The following is a 20,355-nucleotide window of genomic DNA, read 5'->3' as shown; positions in this document are numbered from 1 at the left end:
CCTCACGTCATTCGTATTTTGTATGTGGTCAGACCGCATATGTTCGTCTGCCCCTCGATTGGGATGGAACATGTTACATTGCCTTCCTACTGCCACCAGTTTTCCTAGCCCCTTCCGATTATCACAGAAATACACATCTAGTACACATTAGACATAGAAGGGAGATTGAGTCCCCAATTGTCGATCAAACTGAAACTGCATTAGAACAGTATACAGACTTCAATAAAGGTTTCTTTTTCTTCATAGGTCCTGTTCAGAATAGTAAGTTAATACGTAGGTTAACCAGAACCCTTGAAGCAGTAGTGAATGAGACTACTTCTGCTCTAGGTAACTTAACAGAAGAGCAATCTGCTATGAGATTTGTCGTGCTTCAAAATCGTCTTGTCCTTGACGTCATACTGGCCGATAGGGGCGGAGCTTGTAGAGTCATCGGATCTAGTTGCTGCATTTTCATTCCTAATAACGCACCGTCTGTTTATTCAGCTATAACCAGACTTCATAAAATAGCCCATCAGTTGCACCAGAATCCAGGCACCTGGACATGGTCCGGTTGGCTCTGGAGTATAATATCTGCCTGGGGATGGAAAGTATTGTCATTCCTGGGTATAGCAGTAATGATCATATTCAGTTGCTGTCTCTGTTTACAATGTGGCCCTGCGATTTGCGGCTTGTGCGCTACATCCTGTATTCCAAGTCCAAAGTCCCGTTCCAAGAAGATTCGAGACGAGCAAATGATGCTATATGAAATGATAGATGGTATCATGAATATTGATGTTTCTTGAGGGAAACGTAGGGCACAAGGAGGGAATGAGGAAAATTGAATTTTGCCTTATCATGTGTGCCTACGTGCTCCCCATCCTATGTTATATGTGCATGATTAATATGCATATGTTCCCTTTATGATCTAATAATGACGCACTTATAGTTGTGTCCAGCGTTTAGTATGCCAGTTATCCAGTCCCCGTGAAAGCAACGTGAATTAGACTTCTAGGCCTATGTTGACACCCTTTTACATTGTGCACGTTAATTCATCGAGTTGTCCCCGTTTTCTAGGCCTCATGAGGGCCCGGACACCAGATTCAAGCTCCAGTCTCCTGAACCTGCTCCGAGGAGCGATGCAGCCCCTCCCGCATCCCTGACCCTTCGCTTACTTTCTGCCAAGCAGCGAGGTGCCCGGCCTGGCTCTGTCTGCCTGCCTGCCAAGAATATGTTATGCCCACAGTTATCAGTTCAGCTCTCCGTCTTCACATTCCTAGCTAACGAGCTGCATAAACATCTTCAGCTACAAGTCTAGTCTTCCTGTCTTCATGTAAGAGAATTACTGAATTAATATCCATAGAAGATTCATAGCACACGCAATACATGAAGAATATATGCATGCACCAGCCTTAGTGTCAAGTAGCCTTTCCCCTGATGACTTTTAGATTCAATCAACATGTACTCCAAACACGAGATACCAGATATGCTATAGGTACATGTCGTCCGGACATCCCAGACTTTAGTCTCCTCTTCTAGTACAGAAGTCAGAGCCTCCAGCTTTCCCCAGTTACACGTCATGGCCCGTTTGCGCGCACCACTAGGTTAAAGGTTCCAGCTGCCCAGGTAGCCCCCTCCATGTATCCACCCATTTATGACACTTCTGTGACGTTCTCATCACATGTCTTCGTGCACGCCCTGTGCACGCCTTCTTTGTCACGCCCATGTGTTCTTATCTTTCGTTTGTCACTTGTTCCGCCTACTGTATGTAATGCAATTGTAATGTTTTACTATATATACTCGGTACTGTTAATGTGACGCTAGCTGTCCCTCTCTCCCCTGCCCCGGCAGCTGCCAATCCATTTCATGCCAGGCTATTCCGATCCTGTCCCTTCCCTTGTGCCTGATTAAAGCCTGTTCAACTCAGATACCCCGGATCCTGCCTCTTATTTATTGAGCTATCTGTTTTATTTAATGCATAGAAAAATAGTACCGGTAATTATTTATTTATTTACCACAGCTGCGTGGGTCTGTGTACGCTGCGTGGGTCTGTGTACGCTGCGTGGGTCTGTGTACGCTGCGTGGGTCTGTGTAAGCTGCGTGGGTCTGTGCACGCTGCGTGGGTCTGTGCACGCTGCGTGGGTCTGTGCACGCTGCGTGGGTCTGTGTACGCTGCGTGGGTCTGTGTACGCTGCGTGGGTCTGTGCACGCTGCATGTGTGACTGTGCATTGAGTGTGCAGTTTATGTCTGGCAGAAGGGTGCTGTGTGAGTGAGTGCTGGTGCTGTGTGATCCACACTGGATGCCCCTGGTTTAACATGACACATGTAGAGTGAGAGCAGCCTCCCCCTACGGTGGCCCTGGAACGCCTGCATTGCTGCAGCTGCAGACCCAGGCCCTGCAATGATGAGGCTGGAGATGGGGCACTTTCACTCATGCCATGAGAGGTGGGTGTTTGGGATGAGGCTTGGGGCTGAAGTCCGGGTATTCAAGTCGAGGGAGTTCCTAGGCAGCGCCGCCCTTTTGTCTGTTTCTGATTATCGCGTCAGCCAGGTGCAGAGAACTCACGTTTCATTGTCCTCATGTTTTGGCTCCTCCGGTTCGGAGCCAGCCCCACTGCCACCTGCTGTGAGACGCACATTGCAAAAAGACAGACTAGCCCAGAAATTACATTTGAAGGAGACCCACCCCAAACCGGTTCTGAAGTATCCAACAGTGGATCCAACTTCCCTGTCCGGAAAATGTTCAATAAAAGTGGGATATAAACCACCGCACTGGGTTATAGTTTCAAGTCCTTCACGGCCAAGGAAGGAGTGCACCTCAGATCTGAGGACTTGTGTGACCAGAGCTGGCATCTGTCTCACAGCCAGACTCCCAGAGTTGAGCAGACATCACCTGAGGTCTACAACCTGCTGAAGATGAGGGTCTCACAGCCAGACTCCCAGAGGTGAGCAGACATCACCTGAGGTCTACAACCTGCTGAAGATGAGGGTCGGCCTCACAGCCAGTCTCCCAGAGGTGAGCGGACATCACCTGAGGTCTACAACCTGATGGGGTAGATGAGGGTCTCACAGCCAGACTCCCAGAGGTGAGCAGACATCACCTGAGGTCTACAACCTGCGTGAGGAGATGAAGGTCAGCCTCACAGCCAGACTCCCAGAGGTGAGGACATCACCTGAGGTCTACAACCTGCGTGAGGAGATGAGGGTCCACCTCACAGCCAGACTCCCAGAGGTGAGGACATCACCTGAGGTCTACAACCTGCTGAAGATGAGGGTCTGCTCACAGCCAGACTCCCAGAGGTGAGCGGACATCACCTGAGGTCTACAACCTGCTGAAGATGAGGGTCCGCCTCACAGCCAGTCTCCCAGAGGTGAGCGGACATCACCTGAGGTCTACAACCTGATGGGGTAGATGAGGGTCTCACAGCCAGACTCCCAGAGGTGAGCAGACATCACCTGAGGTCTACAACCTGCGTGAGGAGATGAAGGTCAGCCTCACAGCCAGACTCCCAGAGGTGAGGACATCACCTGAGGTCTACAACCTGATGGGGTAGATGAGGGTCTCACAGCCAGACTCCCAGAGGTGAGGACATCACCTGACGTCTACAACCTGCTGAAGATGAGGGTCTGCTCACAGCCAGTCTCCAGAGGTGAGGACATCACCTGAGGTCTACAACCTGCTGAAGATGAGGGTCGGCCTCACAGCCAGTCTCCCAGAGGTGAGCGGACATCACCTGAGGTCTACAACCTGATGGGGTAGATGAGGGTCTCACAGCCAGTCTCCAGAGGTGAGCAGACATCACCTGAGGTCTACAACCTGCGTGAGGAGATGAAGGTCAGCCTCACAGCCAGACTCCCAGAGGTGAGGACATCACCTGAGGTCTACAACCTGCTGAAGATGAGGGTCTGCTCACAGCCAGTCTCCAGGGGTGAGCAGACATCACCTGAGGTCTACAACCTGCGTGAGGAGATGAGGGTCCACCTCACAGCCAGTCTCCAGAGGTGACAGACATCACCTGAGGTCTACAACCTGCTGAAGATGAGGGTCCACCTCACAGCCAGTCTCCAGAGGTGACAGGACATCACCTGAGGTCTACAACCTGATGGGGTAGATGAGGGTCTCACAGCCAGACTCCCAGAGGTGAGGACATCACCTGAGGTCTACAACCTGCTGAAGATGAGGGTCTGCTCACAGCCAGTCTCCCAGAGGTGAGGACATCACCTGAGGTCTACAACCTGCTGAAGATGAGGGTCTGCTCACAGCCAGTCTCCCAGAGGTGACAGGACATCACCTGAGGTCTACAACCTGCTGAAGATGAGGGTCTGCTCACAGCCAGTCTCCCAGAGGTGACAGGACATCACCTGAGGTCTACAACCTGCTGAAGATGAGGGTCTGCTCACAGCCAGTCTCCCAGAGGTGACAGGACATCACCTGACGTCTACAACCTGCTGAAGATGAGGGTCCGCCTCACAGCCAGTCTCCAGAGGTGACAGGACATCACCTGAGGTCTACAACCTGATGAAGGAGATGAGGGTCAGCCTCAGTGCCTAGAAACCCGACTGTCTGTTCAAAGAAGGAAGGCGAGTGCCTAGCCCTGCAGGAGGAGTGACTGTCCTTGAAAAGAGTCCCAGCCTGTTCTCAGGGCAACTATGAAGCAAATATGGAGCGACTGGTCGAAAGCTGCGAAAGAGACTTAAGGCCACCCAACAACCTGGAGAACGTCAACAACCTGACGGATCACTACATAGCAGCTGTCGAAAATATCGTCAATAACACCATGCCATTAAAATTGAAAAGAATCGCAGAGAAGACTAAAAACCCGTGGTTTAATGAAGCACTAAACGAAGAAAGACGTAAATTGAGAATGGCCGAAAGAAAATGGAGACAACACCCGTCATCCCCTGAACTGAAAGCCCTCAGAAAAATTAGGAACCAATATAATAAAAAGATCATCAACTCAAAAAAGGAATTTATAAGATCAGAATTGGACAATGCCAAAAACAGACCACGAAAACTCTTTGAAATCCTAAAGGAGCAATCAAACAAACTAGCCAAATCAGTGCAAGAAAACTCAATAACACCTCTAAGCTGTGATGAATTTTCCACGTTTTTCACGGAAAAGGCCAAATCACTCGAAATAGAGCTTAGAAACGCCGCGGTGAACCTTCCCATCGAACCACGGTATACGAACGATACCGACTCTACAAAGGAATGCACTAAGGCAAAAAACAAGGCAATCTGGGAATCATTCGAACTGTACGACCAGCACATGATTGCCAAGACGCTCTCAGAAATCAAACCAAACAACCACTACCAAGACCCCCTGCCCGCAAAATGCCTAAAAGAAATCAATCACATTTTGATTCCAATATGGACCGAAATAATAAATGCTTCACTTTCACAAGGGATCCTCCCCGACTGCCTAAAAACAAGTCAAGTAGTTCCCATAATCAAAAAACCCACAGCGGATGCATCAGATCCTAACAACTTTCGCCCAGTGACCAACATCCCTATACTGGCCAAGCTGATTGAGAAATGTGTGCAGAACCAACTGAGCCAACACATCGCCAAGTTCTCCTTGCTAGATGAATGCCAGTCAGGATTCAGAGCAGGGCACAGCACGGAAACAGCGATTCTCCATATTGTTGATGATGCGCTACAGGCCCTTGACCAAAATCAAGCATGCTTACTGATTCTCCTTGACCTGTCCTCGGCATTTGACACGGTAAATCACGAAGCATTACTGACCAGGTTACGGGACAGGATAGGATTGTCGGGAATTGTGCTGAAATGGTTCGACTCCTTTTTACAGAACAGAACGCAGCGCTTCCTGGTTAACCAATCAATCTCACTTCCATGCCCTATCTCAATAGGAGTCCCTCAAGGATCAACACTATCCCCAGATCTGTTTAACCTATACGTCGAACCACTCGCAGAAATTCTCCAAAAATCTCAGATATCCTATCACATGTATGCTGACGACACGCAAATATACTTAAAGATCGAATCCCTAAAAGACATTGAACTAATGAACGAGACACTAAAAATGGTACTACAATGGTTAACCACAAATCATCTGAAGCTGAACGCACACAAAACAGAGTTCCTACTAATCTCACCGCCAAGGAGCCATACGGAAATAAAGGAATGGACGAAAGTCGTGACTGCGCTAAACTCCACCCCAACCCTGGTCAACTCAGCTAAATCACTAGGAATCACCCTAGACGAGAATCTAGACATGAAAGCCCACATTAACTCAATGGCCAAAAGTGCCCGCTTCCACTTGAACTACTTAAGAAAACTGAAACCATTCATCTCAGAGGCGGACCTCAAATTGGCAATCCAATCTTTAGTTATCTCGAGGATCGAATATGGCTGCACCACCTTGGCTGGCTTACCAAAAATGTCTACGGCACCACTAAAAGCCTGCCTTAACGCTGCGGCAAGACTGATCACCGGAACCAGGAAATACGATCATATATCCCCGCACCTGAAAGCCTTAAACTGGCTACCTTACGAAGCCAGAATCCAAATGAAGATAGCATGTATCACACACAGAGCGCTACACCACAACACCCCAAGATATCTAGCAAAGAAAATTCAAGTGTCGGGTGGCAACCGACCAGCTAGGAGTGCTGAGGAATTGCTGTTACGACCAGCCTTTTTCCGAAAGAAAAAAACATATGACAGAGCGTTCTCAGGAGCTGCCCCCAGAATATGGAACTCACTCCCTCCAAACATCAGGAAGATCCAGAATCTGGTAACATTCAAGCGGGAAGTGAAGAGCCTTCTGATGAATAAATACATAACTTAGTGAAGATCATTGTTCATTGTTTCTGATATATTCCTGCCCTAATACAGAACATGTATGTCATGAGAAAGGGAAGCATAGTCAACACTATAAGGAACGCGTATTCAAAGATACGAGAACGACCTAAAGGACTACACCAATGGTTACTTTGACTGAACCTGAGAACGGCATCCCACATGAACTTATACCGATCTACCTCATTTATGTTATATATACTTGCTTTTGTTATAAGTCTAGCCATAGCATATTATTAACGCTAACGTCACATGTGTTATGAATATATACCATCTACCTCACATCTGTTGTACTGTAACTGTTAATATATATGTTAACCCTTTACCTCTCCTTTGTTAAGCGCTCTGATACCCACGGGTCTTGTTCGCGCTATACAAAACTCTATAATAAATAATAAATAAACTAGTACAACCTTGGGTGCCTGACAGAAAAGGAAGAGTACAAGAGGCCCTGGGACTCCAATGAAACAAAAGATATTGCCACGTGACCACTGAGGGCCCCAGAAACAAGACTCGCTGCCAGGCCCTCTGATTGCGGCAGAACTGTATGTAGCGTAGAGTCTGCTCAGTGTCTGGCAGGCTCCGCCGCCTTCACTGGCTGCCTGTGGCTCAAAGGATTGAGTTCAAAGCACTCTGTATAGCTTTTAAAATTCTGAAGCTCGGATCCCCTAGCTCACTGACAGATTTGCTTTCGTTCTATGTCCCCCCCCCGCCAGCTTCGCTCCATGGGCCAACATTTGCTGCGGGTCCCTCGCGTCAGGAAAGTTCGAGCTGGAGGTCATTCCTTCCGTTATAGAGTGGCTGTTCTTTGGAATCCTCTGCCCCCCCCCCCCCATATTCGTGGCCTTGACAATCTCACTCAATTCAGGAGAGCTATTAAAACCTTTCTCTTTCCTACTGTGTAAACCCTCCTCCGTATCTTGCTGCTGTGTTGCTTTTAGTGCCGGGACGCCCCTTGGCTGGGGCAGCTGTCGCTCTCAATAAATGTTTTAAATAGAAATAGAAAAGTTACCTGGTACTTCCACGCCATACACCACCACGTCAGCCATGTTTAGGATGCGGCTCAGAGTTCCCTCCACCTCCGTTGTCGAAACGTTCTCGCCTTTCCATCGAAATGTGTCCCCAGTGCGGTCTCGAAAATACATGTATCCATACTCGTCCATCGTCAAGACATCCCCTAAGGAAGAGAAAAAGGGTGAGTAAGCTTCTGCTCCAGTCTGAACTGACTGCAGGTGCTCGAAGCCCATGATATCAATACATGTCTGCCACAATCTGCACTGACCAGAAGAGCTGTGAGCCACGGATGAATGAGTGCAGGTCTGCCACAATCTGCACTGACCAGAAGAGCTGTGAGCCACGGATGAATCAGTGCAGGTCTGCCACAATCTGCACTGACCAGAAGAGCTGTGAGCCACGGATGAATGAGTGCAGGTCTGCCACAATCTGCACTGACTAGAAGAGCTCTGAGCCACGGATGAATGAGTGCAGGTCTGCCACAATCTGCACTGACCAGAAGAGCTGTGAGCCACGGATGAATGAGTGCAGGTCTGCCACAATCTGCACTGACCAGAAGAGCTGTGAGCCACGGATGAATGAGTGCAGGTCTGCCACAATCTGCACTGACCAGAAGAGCTGTGAGCCACGGATGAATGAGTGCAGGTCTGCCACAATCTGCACTGACCAGAAGAGCTGTGAGCCACGGATGAATGAGTGCAGGTCTGCCACAATCTGCACTGACCAGAAGAGCTGTGAGCCACGAATGAATGAGTGCAGGTCTGCCACAATCTGCACTGACCAGAAGAGCTCTGAGCCACGGATGAATGAGTGCAGGTCTGCCACAATCTGCACTGACCAGAAGAGCTGTGAGCCACGGATGAATGAGTGCAGGTCTGCCACAATCTGCACTGACCAGAAGAGCTGTGAGCCACGAATGAATGAGTGCAGGTCTGCCACAATCTGCACTGACCAGAAGAGCTCTGAGCCACGGATGAATGAGTGCAGGTCTGCCACAATCTGCACTGACCAGAAGAGCTGTGAGCCACGGATGAATGAGTGCAGGTCTGCCACAATCTGCACTGACCAGAAGAGCTGTGAGCCACGGATGAATGAGTGCAGGTCTGCCACAATCTGCACTGACCAGAAGAGCTGTGAGCCACGGATGAATGAGTGCAGGTCTGCCACAATCTGCACTGACTAGAAGAGCTCTGAGCCACGGATGAATGAGTGCAGGTCTGCCACAATCTGCACTGACCAGAAGAGCTGTGAGCCACGGATGAATGAGTGCAGGTCTGCCACAATCTGCACTGACCAGAAGAGCTGTGAGCCACGGATGAATGAGTGCAGGTCTGCCACAATCTGCACTGACTAGAAGAGCTCTGAGCCACGGATGAATGAGTGCAGGTCTGCCACAATCTGCACTGACCAGAAGAGCTGTGAGCCACGGATGAATGAGTGCAGGTCTGCCACAATCTGCACTGACCAGAAGAGCTGTGAGCCACGGATGAATGAGTGCAGGTCTGCCACAATCTGCACTGACTAGAAGAGCTCTGAGCCACGGATGAATGAGTGCAGGTCTGCCACAATCTGCACTGACTAGAAGAGCTCTGAGCCACGGATGAATGAGTGCAGGTCTGCCACAATCTGCACTGACCAGAAGAGCTGTGAGCCACGGATGAATGAGTGCAGGTCTGCCACAATCTGCACTGACTAGAAGAGCTCTGAGCCACGGATGAATGAGTGCAGGTCTGCCACAATCTGCACTGACTAGAAGAGCTCTGAGCCACGGATGAATGAGTGCAGGTCTGCCACAATCTGCACTGACCAGAAGAGCTGTGAGCCACGGATGAATGAGTGCAGGTCTGCCACAATCTGCACTGACTAGAAGAGCTCTGAGCCACGGATGAATGGGTGCAGGTCTGCCACAATCTGCACTGACCAGAAGAGCTGTGAGCCACGGATGAATGGGTGCAGGTCTGCCGAAATCTGTACCGACTACAGCTCAGAGCCCTGGATGAAAGAGTGCAGGTCTGCCACAATCTGCACTGACCAGAAGAGCTGTGAGCCACGGATGAATGAGTGCAGGTCTGCCACAATCTGCACTGACCAGAAGAGCTGTGAGCCACGGATGAATGAGTGCAGGTCTGCCACAATCTGCACTGACTAGAAGAGCTCTGAGCCACGGATGAATGGGTGCAGGTCTGCCACAATCTGTACTGACCAGAAGAGCTGTGAGCCACGGATGAATGAGTGCAGGCCTGCCACAATCTGCACTGACCAGAAGAGCTGTGAGCCACGGATGAATGAGTGCAGGTCTGCCACAATCTGCACTGACTAGAAGAGCTGTGAGCCACGGATGAATGAGTGCAGGTCTGCCACAATCTGCACTGACCAGAAGAGCTGTGAGCCACGGATGAATGAGTGCAGGTCTGCCACAATCTGCACTGACTAGAAGAGCTCTGAGCCACGGATGAATGGGTGCAGGTCTGCCGAAATCTGTACCGACTACAGCTCAGAGCCCTGGATGAAAGAGTGCAGGTCTGCCACAATCTGCACTGACCAGAAGAGCTGTGAACCACGGATGAATGAGTGCAGGTCTGCCACAATCTACAAGGACTACAGACCAGAGGATGAGCAAGTGTGGCTTAATGACAGTTGAACCAACTACAGCAGTTCTGAGCCCTGGATGAACGAGTGCAGACCTGGTGCACTCTGCACCGACTACAGCAGTTCGGAGCCCTGGATGAACCAGTGCAGACCTGGCGCAGTCTGCACCGACTACAGCAGTTCGGAGCCCTGGATGAACCAGTGCAGACCTGGCGCAGTCTGCACAGACTACAGCAGCTTTGAGCCCTGGATTAACAAATGCAGACCTGGCGCAGTCTGCATGGACTACAGCAGTTCTGAGCCTGGATGAACGAGTGCAGACCTGGCGCAGTCTGCATGGACTACAGCAGTTCGGAGCCCTGGATGAACGAGTGCAGACCTGGCGCAGTCTGCATGGACTACAGCAGTTCGGAGCCCTGGATGAACCAGTGCAAACCTGGCGCAGTCTGCACCGACTTCAGCAATTCGGAGCCCTGGATGAACGAGTGCAGCCCTGCCACAGTCTGCACCGACTACAGCAGCTTTGAGCCCTGGATTAACAAATGCAGACCTGGCGCAGTCTGCACCGACTACAGCAGTTCGGAGCCCTGGATGAACGAGTGCAGACCTGGCGCAGTCTGCACAGACTACAGCAGCTTTGAGCCCTGGATTAACAAGTGCAGACCTGGCGCAGTCTGCACCGACTACAGCAGCTTTGAGCCCTGGATTAACAAATGCAGACCTGGCGCAGTCTGCACCGACTACAGCAGTTCGGAGCCCTGGATGAACGAGTGCAGACCTGGCGCAGTCTGCACAGACTACAGCAGCTTTGAGCCCTGGATTAACAAGTGCAGACCTGGCGCAGTCTGCACCGACTACAGCAGTTCTGAGCCCTGGATGAACGAGTGCAGACCTGGCGCAGTCTGCACCGACTACAGCAGTTCTGAGCCTGGATGAACCAGTGCAAACCTGGCGCAGTCTGCACAGACTTCAGCAATTCGGAGCCCTGGATGAACGAGTGCAGCCCTGCCACAGTCTGCACCGACTACAGCAGCTTTGAGCCCTGGATTAACAAATGCAGACCTGGCGCAGTCTGCATGGACTACAGCAGTTCGGAGCCCTGGATGAACGAGTGCAGACCTGGCGCAGTCTGCACGGACTACAGCAGCTTTGAGCCCTGGATTAACAAGTGCAGACCTGGTGCAGTTTGCACCGACTACAGCAGTTCTGAGCCCTGGATGAACGAGTGCAGACCTGGCGCAGTCTGCATGGACTACAGCAGTTCTGAGCCCTGGATGAACGAGTGCAGACCTGGTGCAGTTTGCACTGACTACAGCAGTTCTGAGCCCTGGATGAACGAGTGCAGACCTGGTGCAGTCTGCACCGACTACAGCAGTTCTGAGCCCTGGATGAACCAGTGCAAACCTGGTGCAGTCTGCACCGACTACAGCAGTTCTGAGCCTGGATGAACCAGTGCAAACCTGGCGCAGTCTGCACCGACTACAGCAGTTCTGAGCCTGGATGAACCAGTGCAAACCTGGCGCAGTCTCCACAGACTTCAGCAATTCGGAGCCCTGGATGAACGAGTGCAGCCCTGCCACAGTCTGCACCGACTACAGCAGCTTTGAGCCCTGGATTAACAAATGCAGACCTGGCGCAGTCTGCACCGACTACAGCAGTTCTGAGCCCTGGATGAACGAGTGCAGACCTGGCGCAGTCTGCACAGACTTCAGCAGTTCTGAGCCCTGGATGAACGAGTGCAGACTTGGCGCAGTCTGCACAGACTACAGCAGTTCTGAGCCCTGGATGATCGAATGCAGACCTGGCGCAGTCTGCACCGACTACAGCAGTTCTGAGCCCTGGATGATCGAATGCAGACCTGGCGCAGTCTGCATGGACTACAGCAGTTCTGAGCCCTGGATGAACGAGTGCAGACCTGGCGCAGTCTGCACCGACTTCAGCAGTTCTGAGCCCTGGATGAACGAGTGCAGACCTGGTGCAGTTTGCACCGACTACAGCAGTTCTGAGCCCTGGATGAACGAGTGCAGACCTGGCGCAGTCTGCGCCGACTACAGCAGTTCTGAGCCCTGGATGAACGAGTGCAGACGTGGTGCACTCTGCACCGACTACAGCAATTCGGAGCCCTGGATGAACGAGTGCAGACCTGGCGCAGTCTGCACGGACTACAGCAGCTTTGAGCCCTGGATTAACAAATGCAGACCTGGCGCAGTCTGCACCGACTACAGCAGTTCTGAGCCCTGGATGAACGAGTGCAGACCTGGTGCAGTCTGCACAGACTTCAGCAGTTCTGAGCCCTGGATGAACGAGTGCAGACTTGGCGCAGCCTGCACAGACTTCAGCAGTTCTGAGCCCTGGATGAACGAGTGCAGACTTGGCGCAGTCTGCACAGACTTCAGCAGTTCTGAGCCCTGGATGAACGAGTGCAGACCTGGCGCAGTCTGCATGGACTACAGCAGTTCTGAGCCCTGGATGAACGAGTGCAGACCTGGTGCAGTTTGCACTGACTACAGCAGTTCTGAGCCCTGGATGAACGAGTGCAGACCTGGTGCAGTCTACACCGACTACAGCAGTTCTGAGCCCTGGATGAACCAGTGCAAACCTGGTGCAGTCTGCACCGACTACAGCAGTTCTGAGCCTGGATGAACCAGTGCAAACCTGGCGCAGTCTGCACAGACTACAGCAGTTCTGAGCCTGGATGAACCAGTGCAAACCTGGCGCAGTCTCCACAGACTTCAGCAATTCGGAGCCCTGGATGAACGAGTGCAGCCCTGCCACAGTCTGCACCGACTACAGCAGCTTTGAGCCCTGGATTAACAAATGCAGACCTGGCGCAGTCTGCACCGACTACAGCAGTTCTGAGCCCTGGATGAACGAGTGCAGACCTGGCGCAGTCTGCACAGACTTCAGCAGTTCTGAGCCCTGGATGAACGAGTGCAGACTTGGCGCAGTCTGCACAGACTACAGCAGTTCTGAGCCCTGGATGATCGAATGCAGATCTGGCGCAGTCTGCACCGACTACAGCAGTTCTGAGCCCTGGATGATCGAATGCAGACCTGGCGCAGTCTGCATGGACTACAGCAGTTCTGAGCCCTGGATGAACGAGTGCAGACCTGGCGCAGTCTGCACCGACTTCAGCAGTTCTGAGCCCTGGATGAACGAGTGCAGACCTGGTGCAGTTTGCACCGACTACAGCAGTTCTGAGCCCTGGATGAACGAGTGCAGACCTGGCGCAGTCTGCGCCGACTACAGCAGTTCTGAGCCCTGGATGAACGAGTGCAGACGTGGTGCACTCTGCACCGACTACAGCAATTCGGAGCCCTGGATGAACGAGTGCAGACCTGGCGCAGTCTGCACGGACTACAGCAGCTTTGAGCCCTGGATTAACAAATGCAGACCTGGCGCAGTCTGCACCGACTACAGCAGTTCTGAGCCCTGGATGAACGAGTGCAGACCTGGTGCAGTCTGCACAGACTTCAGCAGTTCTGAGCCCTGGATGAACGAGTGCAGACTTGGCGCAGTCTGCACAGACTTCAGCAGTTCTGAGCCCTGGATGAACGAGTGCAGACTTGGCGCAGTCTGCACAGACTTCAGCAGTTCTGAGCCCTGGATGAACGAGTGCAGATTTGGCGCAGTCTGCACAGACTTCAGCAGTTCTGAGCCCTGGATGAACGAGTGCAGACGTGGTGCACTCTGCACCGACTACAGCAGTTCTGAGCCCTGGATGAACCAGTGCAAACCTGGCGCAGTCTGCACAGACTTCAGCAGTTCTGAGCCCTGGATGAACGAGTGCAGACTTGGCGCAGTCTGCACAGACTTCAGCAGTTCTGAGCCCTGGATGAACGAGTGCAGACCTGGTGCAGTCTGCACAGACTTCAGCAGTTCTGAGCCCTGGATGAACGAGTGCAGACTTGGCGCAGTCTGCACCGACTACAGCAGCTTTGAGCCCTGGATTAACAAATGCAGACCTGGCGCAGTCTGCACCGACTACAGCAGCTTTGAGCCCTGGATTAACAAATGCAGACCTGGCGCAGTCTGCACCGACTACAGCAGTTCTGAGCCCTGGATGAACGAGTGCAGACCTGGCGCAGTCTGCGCCGACTACAGCAGTTCTGAGCCCTGGATGAACGAGTGCAGACCTGGCGCAGTCTGCACCAACTTCAGCAGTTCTGGGCCCTGGATGAACGAGTGCAGACCTGGCACAGTCTGCACCAACTTCAGCAGTTCTGGGCCCTGGATGAACGAGTGCAGACCTGGCACAGTCGCAGAGATGAGGGTTTACACCAACACAATTCACAAACAGCAGTCTATCAGCACCCACACAACTTCATGCTAACAACCATAATCGCCTCCACAAACACTACAAAGCCAACAAACATGTATTGCTCCTCCAGCTGCCCCAAACCTCTGCCAGAAGCTACGCACCACCCCACAGTGATCTAGAGGCACACTAACACATTTAACTTCGCATCCGCTGCTCGTGAGCATCGCCCACTGCTTTACACGCATACACACCACACATGCACACGCCATACACACATGCAACCACACACACACACACCACAGTACTCTAGAGGCACTCTAACACTTCTAACCTAGCGTCCGCTGCTCATGAGCATTCGCACTGCTCTACCAGCATCTAAACAGAGCTGCTGGTGTACGTATAAACACCCACACACCCACACGCACACACGCACACCCACACGCACACACGCACCCACCCACACGCACGCACCCACCCACCCACACACACAACCCCCTGACAGTATCCACATGCTATGCTGCAAAAATTCTTACACTGTTCCACCAACACACTATCTCTATTGCTACGAGCGCCACTCTAGCAGCAGCCACCTTCTGATCATCAGCAACAAAATACTTCTTGGCCAGCGTAGAAGATGCAGTTCGGGCAGTATGTGCAGATCAGCACCCTAGCACCCAAACCCTAGTCTGCCAGCAGCAGCCCTACAGCCGGCCTGTAGTCGCACAATGCTCTGCTAGAAACCAGGCCCTGCCCTGACAGAAACGACACTCCACGTACCACTGAGGTAGGCCGTGTCTCCTCGTTTGAAGACATCTCTTCCAACCTTCTTGCTCGTCGCGTCCCCATTCACGTATCCGTCGAAGCGCCGTAGTGGGTCTGACTGAACAATACGTCCAACAAGCTGGCCTGGTTCACCTGCAGGGAGAGAGAAAAACATCCTGAAACTTTGGCAAAAACTACACTGACTGAGGCATTTTCAGGGGCACAGTTTGGAGGGAGGAGAAGAAACATCTCTGAGGCTTTAGGCAACAGGAGCAGTGAAGGAGGACAGACAGACACCACAAGGACTTTAGGCAAGAAGCGTCACTGGGACGAGCACTGGTGAGGAGGGACAGGAAACACTACAAGATGCAGACGGGTGTCGAGGAGCAGAACTCGTGACAGGGAGAAAGCGCCACAGACCAGTGAGGAGGGGCAGCGAATACCACATCACTGCACCTGGGACTGGTGTGAAGTGACGAGAGGTACGACAGGGATGAGCAGAACTGACCGAGGAGGGGGCGGAGGAGGTCCTACAGGGTTTCAGAAAAAAGGGGGGATGGAGGAAAGGGCTCAACAAAGGGGCTCGGCTCCAGGTACAAATCCTGTATTCAAAGTAGAGCCCTTCTGTCAATTGAAGGGTTTTTCTTCCCACTAGGGTGTTTCTTTGGAAAACTGTAGGTTTTCCTTAGATAACCCTCCCCCACCAGGGTTTCCTTCTAGTGGCAGGCTTCCTGATTGGATTCTTACCATTCCGCTGTGGAATGTGGTGTGCTGCAACCTACGTGTTAAGTGGAAGCACTTTTTGTTGGTAGGATCATGTGTTAGATGAAGTAAAAGATGGGGAGGGGGAGAGAAAAATTTAAATACCTGGCTAGTAGGAAAGGATTTTTTATTCCCGTCTCTATCCGGTAAAATGCAAATATGGGGAAAGATTAGGGAACCTAAAGGGAACAACGTACCTCAGTTCCGCTGGTCGACATGTTTCTACCCCAAGGGTATTCTTCAGAACCAGGAGTTAATACTCCCTGATACCACTCATATATCTTCTCTTAGTCAAAAACATTTTGTGATGAAAAATAAATACTTTCATTTATACATACAGCACAAAATGATGTTTGTATCAGGATAATCTGTTGAAACAAATATTAACTGCCTCCAATAGGCATCATGAGACCGTACGGGGGGGAGGGACGCCTGCAGTCACACTTTCATCAAGGTGCCAAATCTCCCTGCTTGAGAGTGAGTGAGGCCACTGGGCTCTCTTTGAGCGTCACAGCGAGCAGTAATGTTACCTGGGGGTGGCACGAAAGGGGCTGGGCAGGGAGACAGATCATGAGGGGTGCCATTAAAGAGCCTCAGTTGTCTCCAGCAGCAGACAGACGAGCCACAGGTGCCCGCTGCCACTGGGACAGCTTAACAAGCATTTGCAATGCAATAGGTCTCGCAATAGAAAAGTTTGAGCTTTTGGTGTGTAAAATGTAAAAAAAGTTTCATTTTTGTTTATGTTTTTCAAAATATAAAAGTATTAGTTTTGTTATTAGAAATGCCAATAGTTATAAAGTTGGCAAATGTTACATCTATAGCATTAGTAAAGGTACATGTTTAGTTTTCCCCTGTCTTACATGTATTGATCTGACAAATCACAATGTTTTAACAAGAACAGAAGTGAAAACATTTAACATCTTTTTATGACATTTGTAATAAAGTTTGAAACATTGACAGAAAATATTTGAACCAGTTGTTGAATGGTTGCACAGATTGATGCTGTGGTGGCGCTGAGTGATGTTGTTTTGGGGACAAGTGATGCTGTGGCGTTCAGTGATGCTGTTGTAGCGCATAGTGATGTTGTGGTGCCCCTGAGTGATGCTGTAGTGGTGCTGAGTGGTGCTGTAGTGGTGCTGAGTGTTGCTGTGGTGGTGCTGAGTGGTGCTGTGGTGGAAGTGTGCACTCCCGGCTGGTGGTGTGTGTGCCTGGTGGAGTTGGAGTTGGAGGGTGGAGTTGGAGGGTGGAGTTGGAGGGTGGAGTTGGAGGGTGGAGTTGGAGGGTGGAGTTGGAGGGTGGAGTTGGAGGGTGGAGTTGGAGGGTGGAGGGTGGATTTGGAGTTGAAGAGTGGATTTGTAGTTGGAGGGTGGATTTGGAGTTGGAGGGTGGAGTTGCAGGGTGGATTTGGAGTTGGAGGGTGGAGTTGGAGGGTGGAGTTGGAGGGTGGAGTTGGAGGGTGGAGTTGGAGGGTGGAGTTGGAGGGTGGAGTTGGAGGGTGGAGTTGGAGGGTGGATTTGGAGGGTGGATTTGGAGTTGGAGCGTGGATTTGGAGGGTAGAGTTGGAGTTGTATGGTGGATTTGGAGATGGAGGGTGGATTTGGAGGGTGGATTTGGAGGGTGGAGTTGGAGGGTGGAGTTGGAGGGTGGAGTTGGAGGGTGGAGTTGGAGGGTGGAGTTGGAGGGTGGAGTTGGAGGGTGGAGTTGGAGGGTGGAGTGGGAGGGTGGAGTTGGAGGGTGGAGTGGGAGGGTGGAGTGGGAGGGTGGAGTTGGAGGGTGGAGTGGGAGGGTGGAGTTGGAGGGTGGAGTGGGAGGGTGGAGTTGGAGGGTGGAGTTGGAGTGGGAGGGTAGAGTTGGAGTGGGAGGGTGGAGTTGGAGTGGGAGTTGGAGGGTGGAGTTGGAGTTGGAGGGTGGAGTTCGGAGGGTGGATTTGGAGGGTGGATTTGGAGGGTGGATTTGGAGGTTGGAGTTGGAGGGTGGAGTTGCAGGGTGGGTTTGGAGTTGGAGGGTAATTTTTGGAGTTGGAGGGTGGAGTTGGAGGGTGGATCTGGAGTTGGAGGGTGGAGTTGAAGGGTGGATTTGGAGGGTGGATTTGGAGTTGGAGGGTGGATTTGGAGTTGGAGGGTGGATTTGGAGTTGGAGGGTGGATTTGGAGTTGGAGGGTGGATTTGGAGTTGGAGGGTGGAGTTGGAAGTTGGAGTTGGAGGGTGGAGTTGGAAGTTGGAGTTGGAGGGTGGAGTTGGAGGGTGGATTTGGAGTTGGAGGGTGGATTTGGAGTTGGAGGGTGTGTGTGCCTGGTGAAAGCGTGCACTGACGTCTGGTGGTGTGTGTCTGCTTGGTGTGCCTGGTGGAAGTGTGCACTGACAGCTGGTGGTTTTTGTGCCCAGCGAAAGCGTGCACTGATGGCTGGTGGTGTGTATAGGCGGGGGGGGTGGAGGGGGGAGGGTGGCGGAGAGCAGAGCCTTTGAAGATCGGAGAAGCAGATGCGAGTCACGGCCTGCGGCCGTGAAAGTGTGAACCAGTGGGCCCCGGCCGTGAACAGGGATGTAATTAGGGGGGAGGAGGGACGGAACTGAAGTGCTCTGGGTTTAATAGACGGTCAATGTCCAGCTGGTTTGGTGTGTTATTTTATCTGCAGCAGGGTGCTTTGCACAACTTCAGCGTGTTCTAAGAGGCAATCTGCTCTGCACACCCGTGTCGCACGGTGCACGCGCTGCACAATATCCGACTCGCTTTACCAACAAACATCAGTATTATCGACTCAGTGAGCTTAATAAAAGTGTTGGTATAATGCCACACGAGCAGCTTAGTCTCGAAAGCTTTACGCCGCTCCATAAGCACAACACACTTTCTTGCGCTGTGTTTCACGTTCTTTCCAGCGTGAGGAACAATGAGAGGAAGAAGGAAGCGAGAGAGCGAGGAAGAAGGGAGAGAGTGAAAAGGGCGACAGGGGGGAAAGAACATGGTGAAAGATGGAGGGACAGAAAGATAAAGATAAAGATAGCTCACAGATGGACTTGGAGGGAGAACGAAAGAGAAAGAAGAGGGCAAACAAAGATGAAACAAGGAACTGGACGACAGCAAGGGACTGGGAGACAGAAGGAGGTGGGGGCAGGGTGAAGGGTTAAGGGTTCGGGAGAGACGGCACAGGCTGGGCAGGCTTCAAAACATGTAATTATAAAAATTTCGATCTAGCGCTGAGAAACCCTGGATACGTTGTAGCGCTTTAGAAATAAACATTTATTTTCCTCAAAAGAAAAGGCCCTTTTCTGATTTGCTCACAAAGTTTACAGGTGAAATAAGATTAATCTATAGACACCCGGTTCGCAGTAAGAAAATAATGAATAGCTATTTTTAAATGGTACATTGTTCAGCATAGTCAGTGTTTTGTATTTACAACATTATAAAGGAGTCACGGCCTGCGGCCGTGAAAAAGTGTCTGGCCTAATCCTAATGTTTAAAATTGAAGCAGAATGCCTTCACAGCAGCACACAGAAAGCATTACAACTGGCAAATCAGTGGTAAAGGAGTCATGGCCTGCGGCCGTGAAAAAGTGAAGTGAACGAGCGCACACTGGGGAAGCTTGGAACTCGAGCGACCATATGGAGAGGGAGGGGGGTGGGCTGCCTGCTGGGAGAAGCTGGGCTGGGCTGCCTTTGATGCGAGTCACGGCCTGCAGTACTGGTTGGGAAGCAAATGGCTGAGGCTTTGAAGTCTCGTGCATGAGAGCAGGTCACGTGAACTGTTGGAAATCCTCATCGTAAAAAGTCAGTTTTGTGGATGGGTGGCATTAGGTCTCTCTGCGAGACCTAAAAACTGGGAGGGGACTCCTGTCCACCTTCAACAAAAATAAAAAACAACGCAAACAAACAAAATGAGCAAAAACAAAAATGTTTTAGACAACACAGAACAGAGGTTTTTTTTTTTTAAACATTACTGTGAAAAATGTTAATTATGGGCCAAAATGACAATGGGAAGGGGGAACATTAATGGGAGGACAGTAACAAAGTGGATTGAGTGAGGAGAGCAAGAGTGGGGAAGAATGACAAAAACTGACTGGGGGTGAGGGTCTGAAAAGTTTCAGCGCTCCGTCCATCATCTCCTTTTGTTTGCCTTTTTTGCCCCAAGTTGGCAGGGTATGCCCAGACGTGAGTCCCTTGCTCACTT

General features: G+C 51.3%; 1 protein-coding gene across 2 annotated transcripts in view; it reads right to left on the bottom strand.

Moving 5' to 3' along the window:
- The window catches only part of LOC144761153 (long-chain fatty acid transport protein 4-like), a 132,558-nt gene that overhangs the window by 28,768 nt on the left and 83,435 nt on the right, over nt 1-20,355 (bottom strand). For both annotated transcript variants that reach the window (XR_013595610.1, XM_078646646.1), the window contains exons 10-11: nt 15,445-15,582; nt 7,816-7,980 (exon numbers count right to left, since the gene is read on the bottom strand). Coding sequence is in view for 1 of the 2 variants with exons in the window: in XM_078646646.1 (XP_078502772.1) it covers nt 7,816-7,980; nt 15,445-15,582 (303 nt within the window). In the remaining variant the exon portion in view is untranslated. The remainder of the gene's footprint in view (nt 1-7,815; nt 7,981-15,444; nt 15,583-20,355) is intronic.

This window comes from Lissotriton helveticus, chromosome 5_2, assembly GCF_964261635.1.
Source record: "Lissotriton helveticus chromosome 5_2, aLisHel1.1, whole genome shotgun sequence".
Lineage (NCBI taxonomy): Eukaryota > Metazoa > Chordata > Amphibia > Caudata > Salamandridae > Lissotriton > Lissotriton helveticus.
The sequence above is the reverse complement of the archived record's forward strand: the minus strand, read 5'-3'. Positions and strand labels throughout refer to the sequence as shown.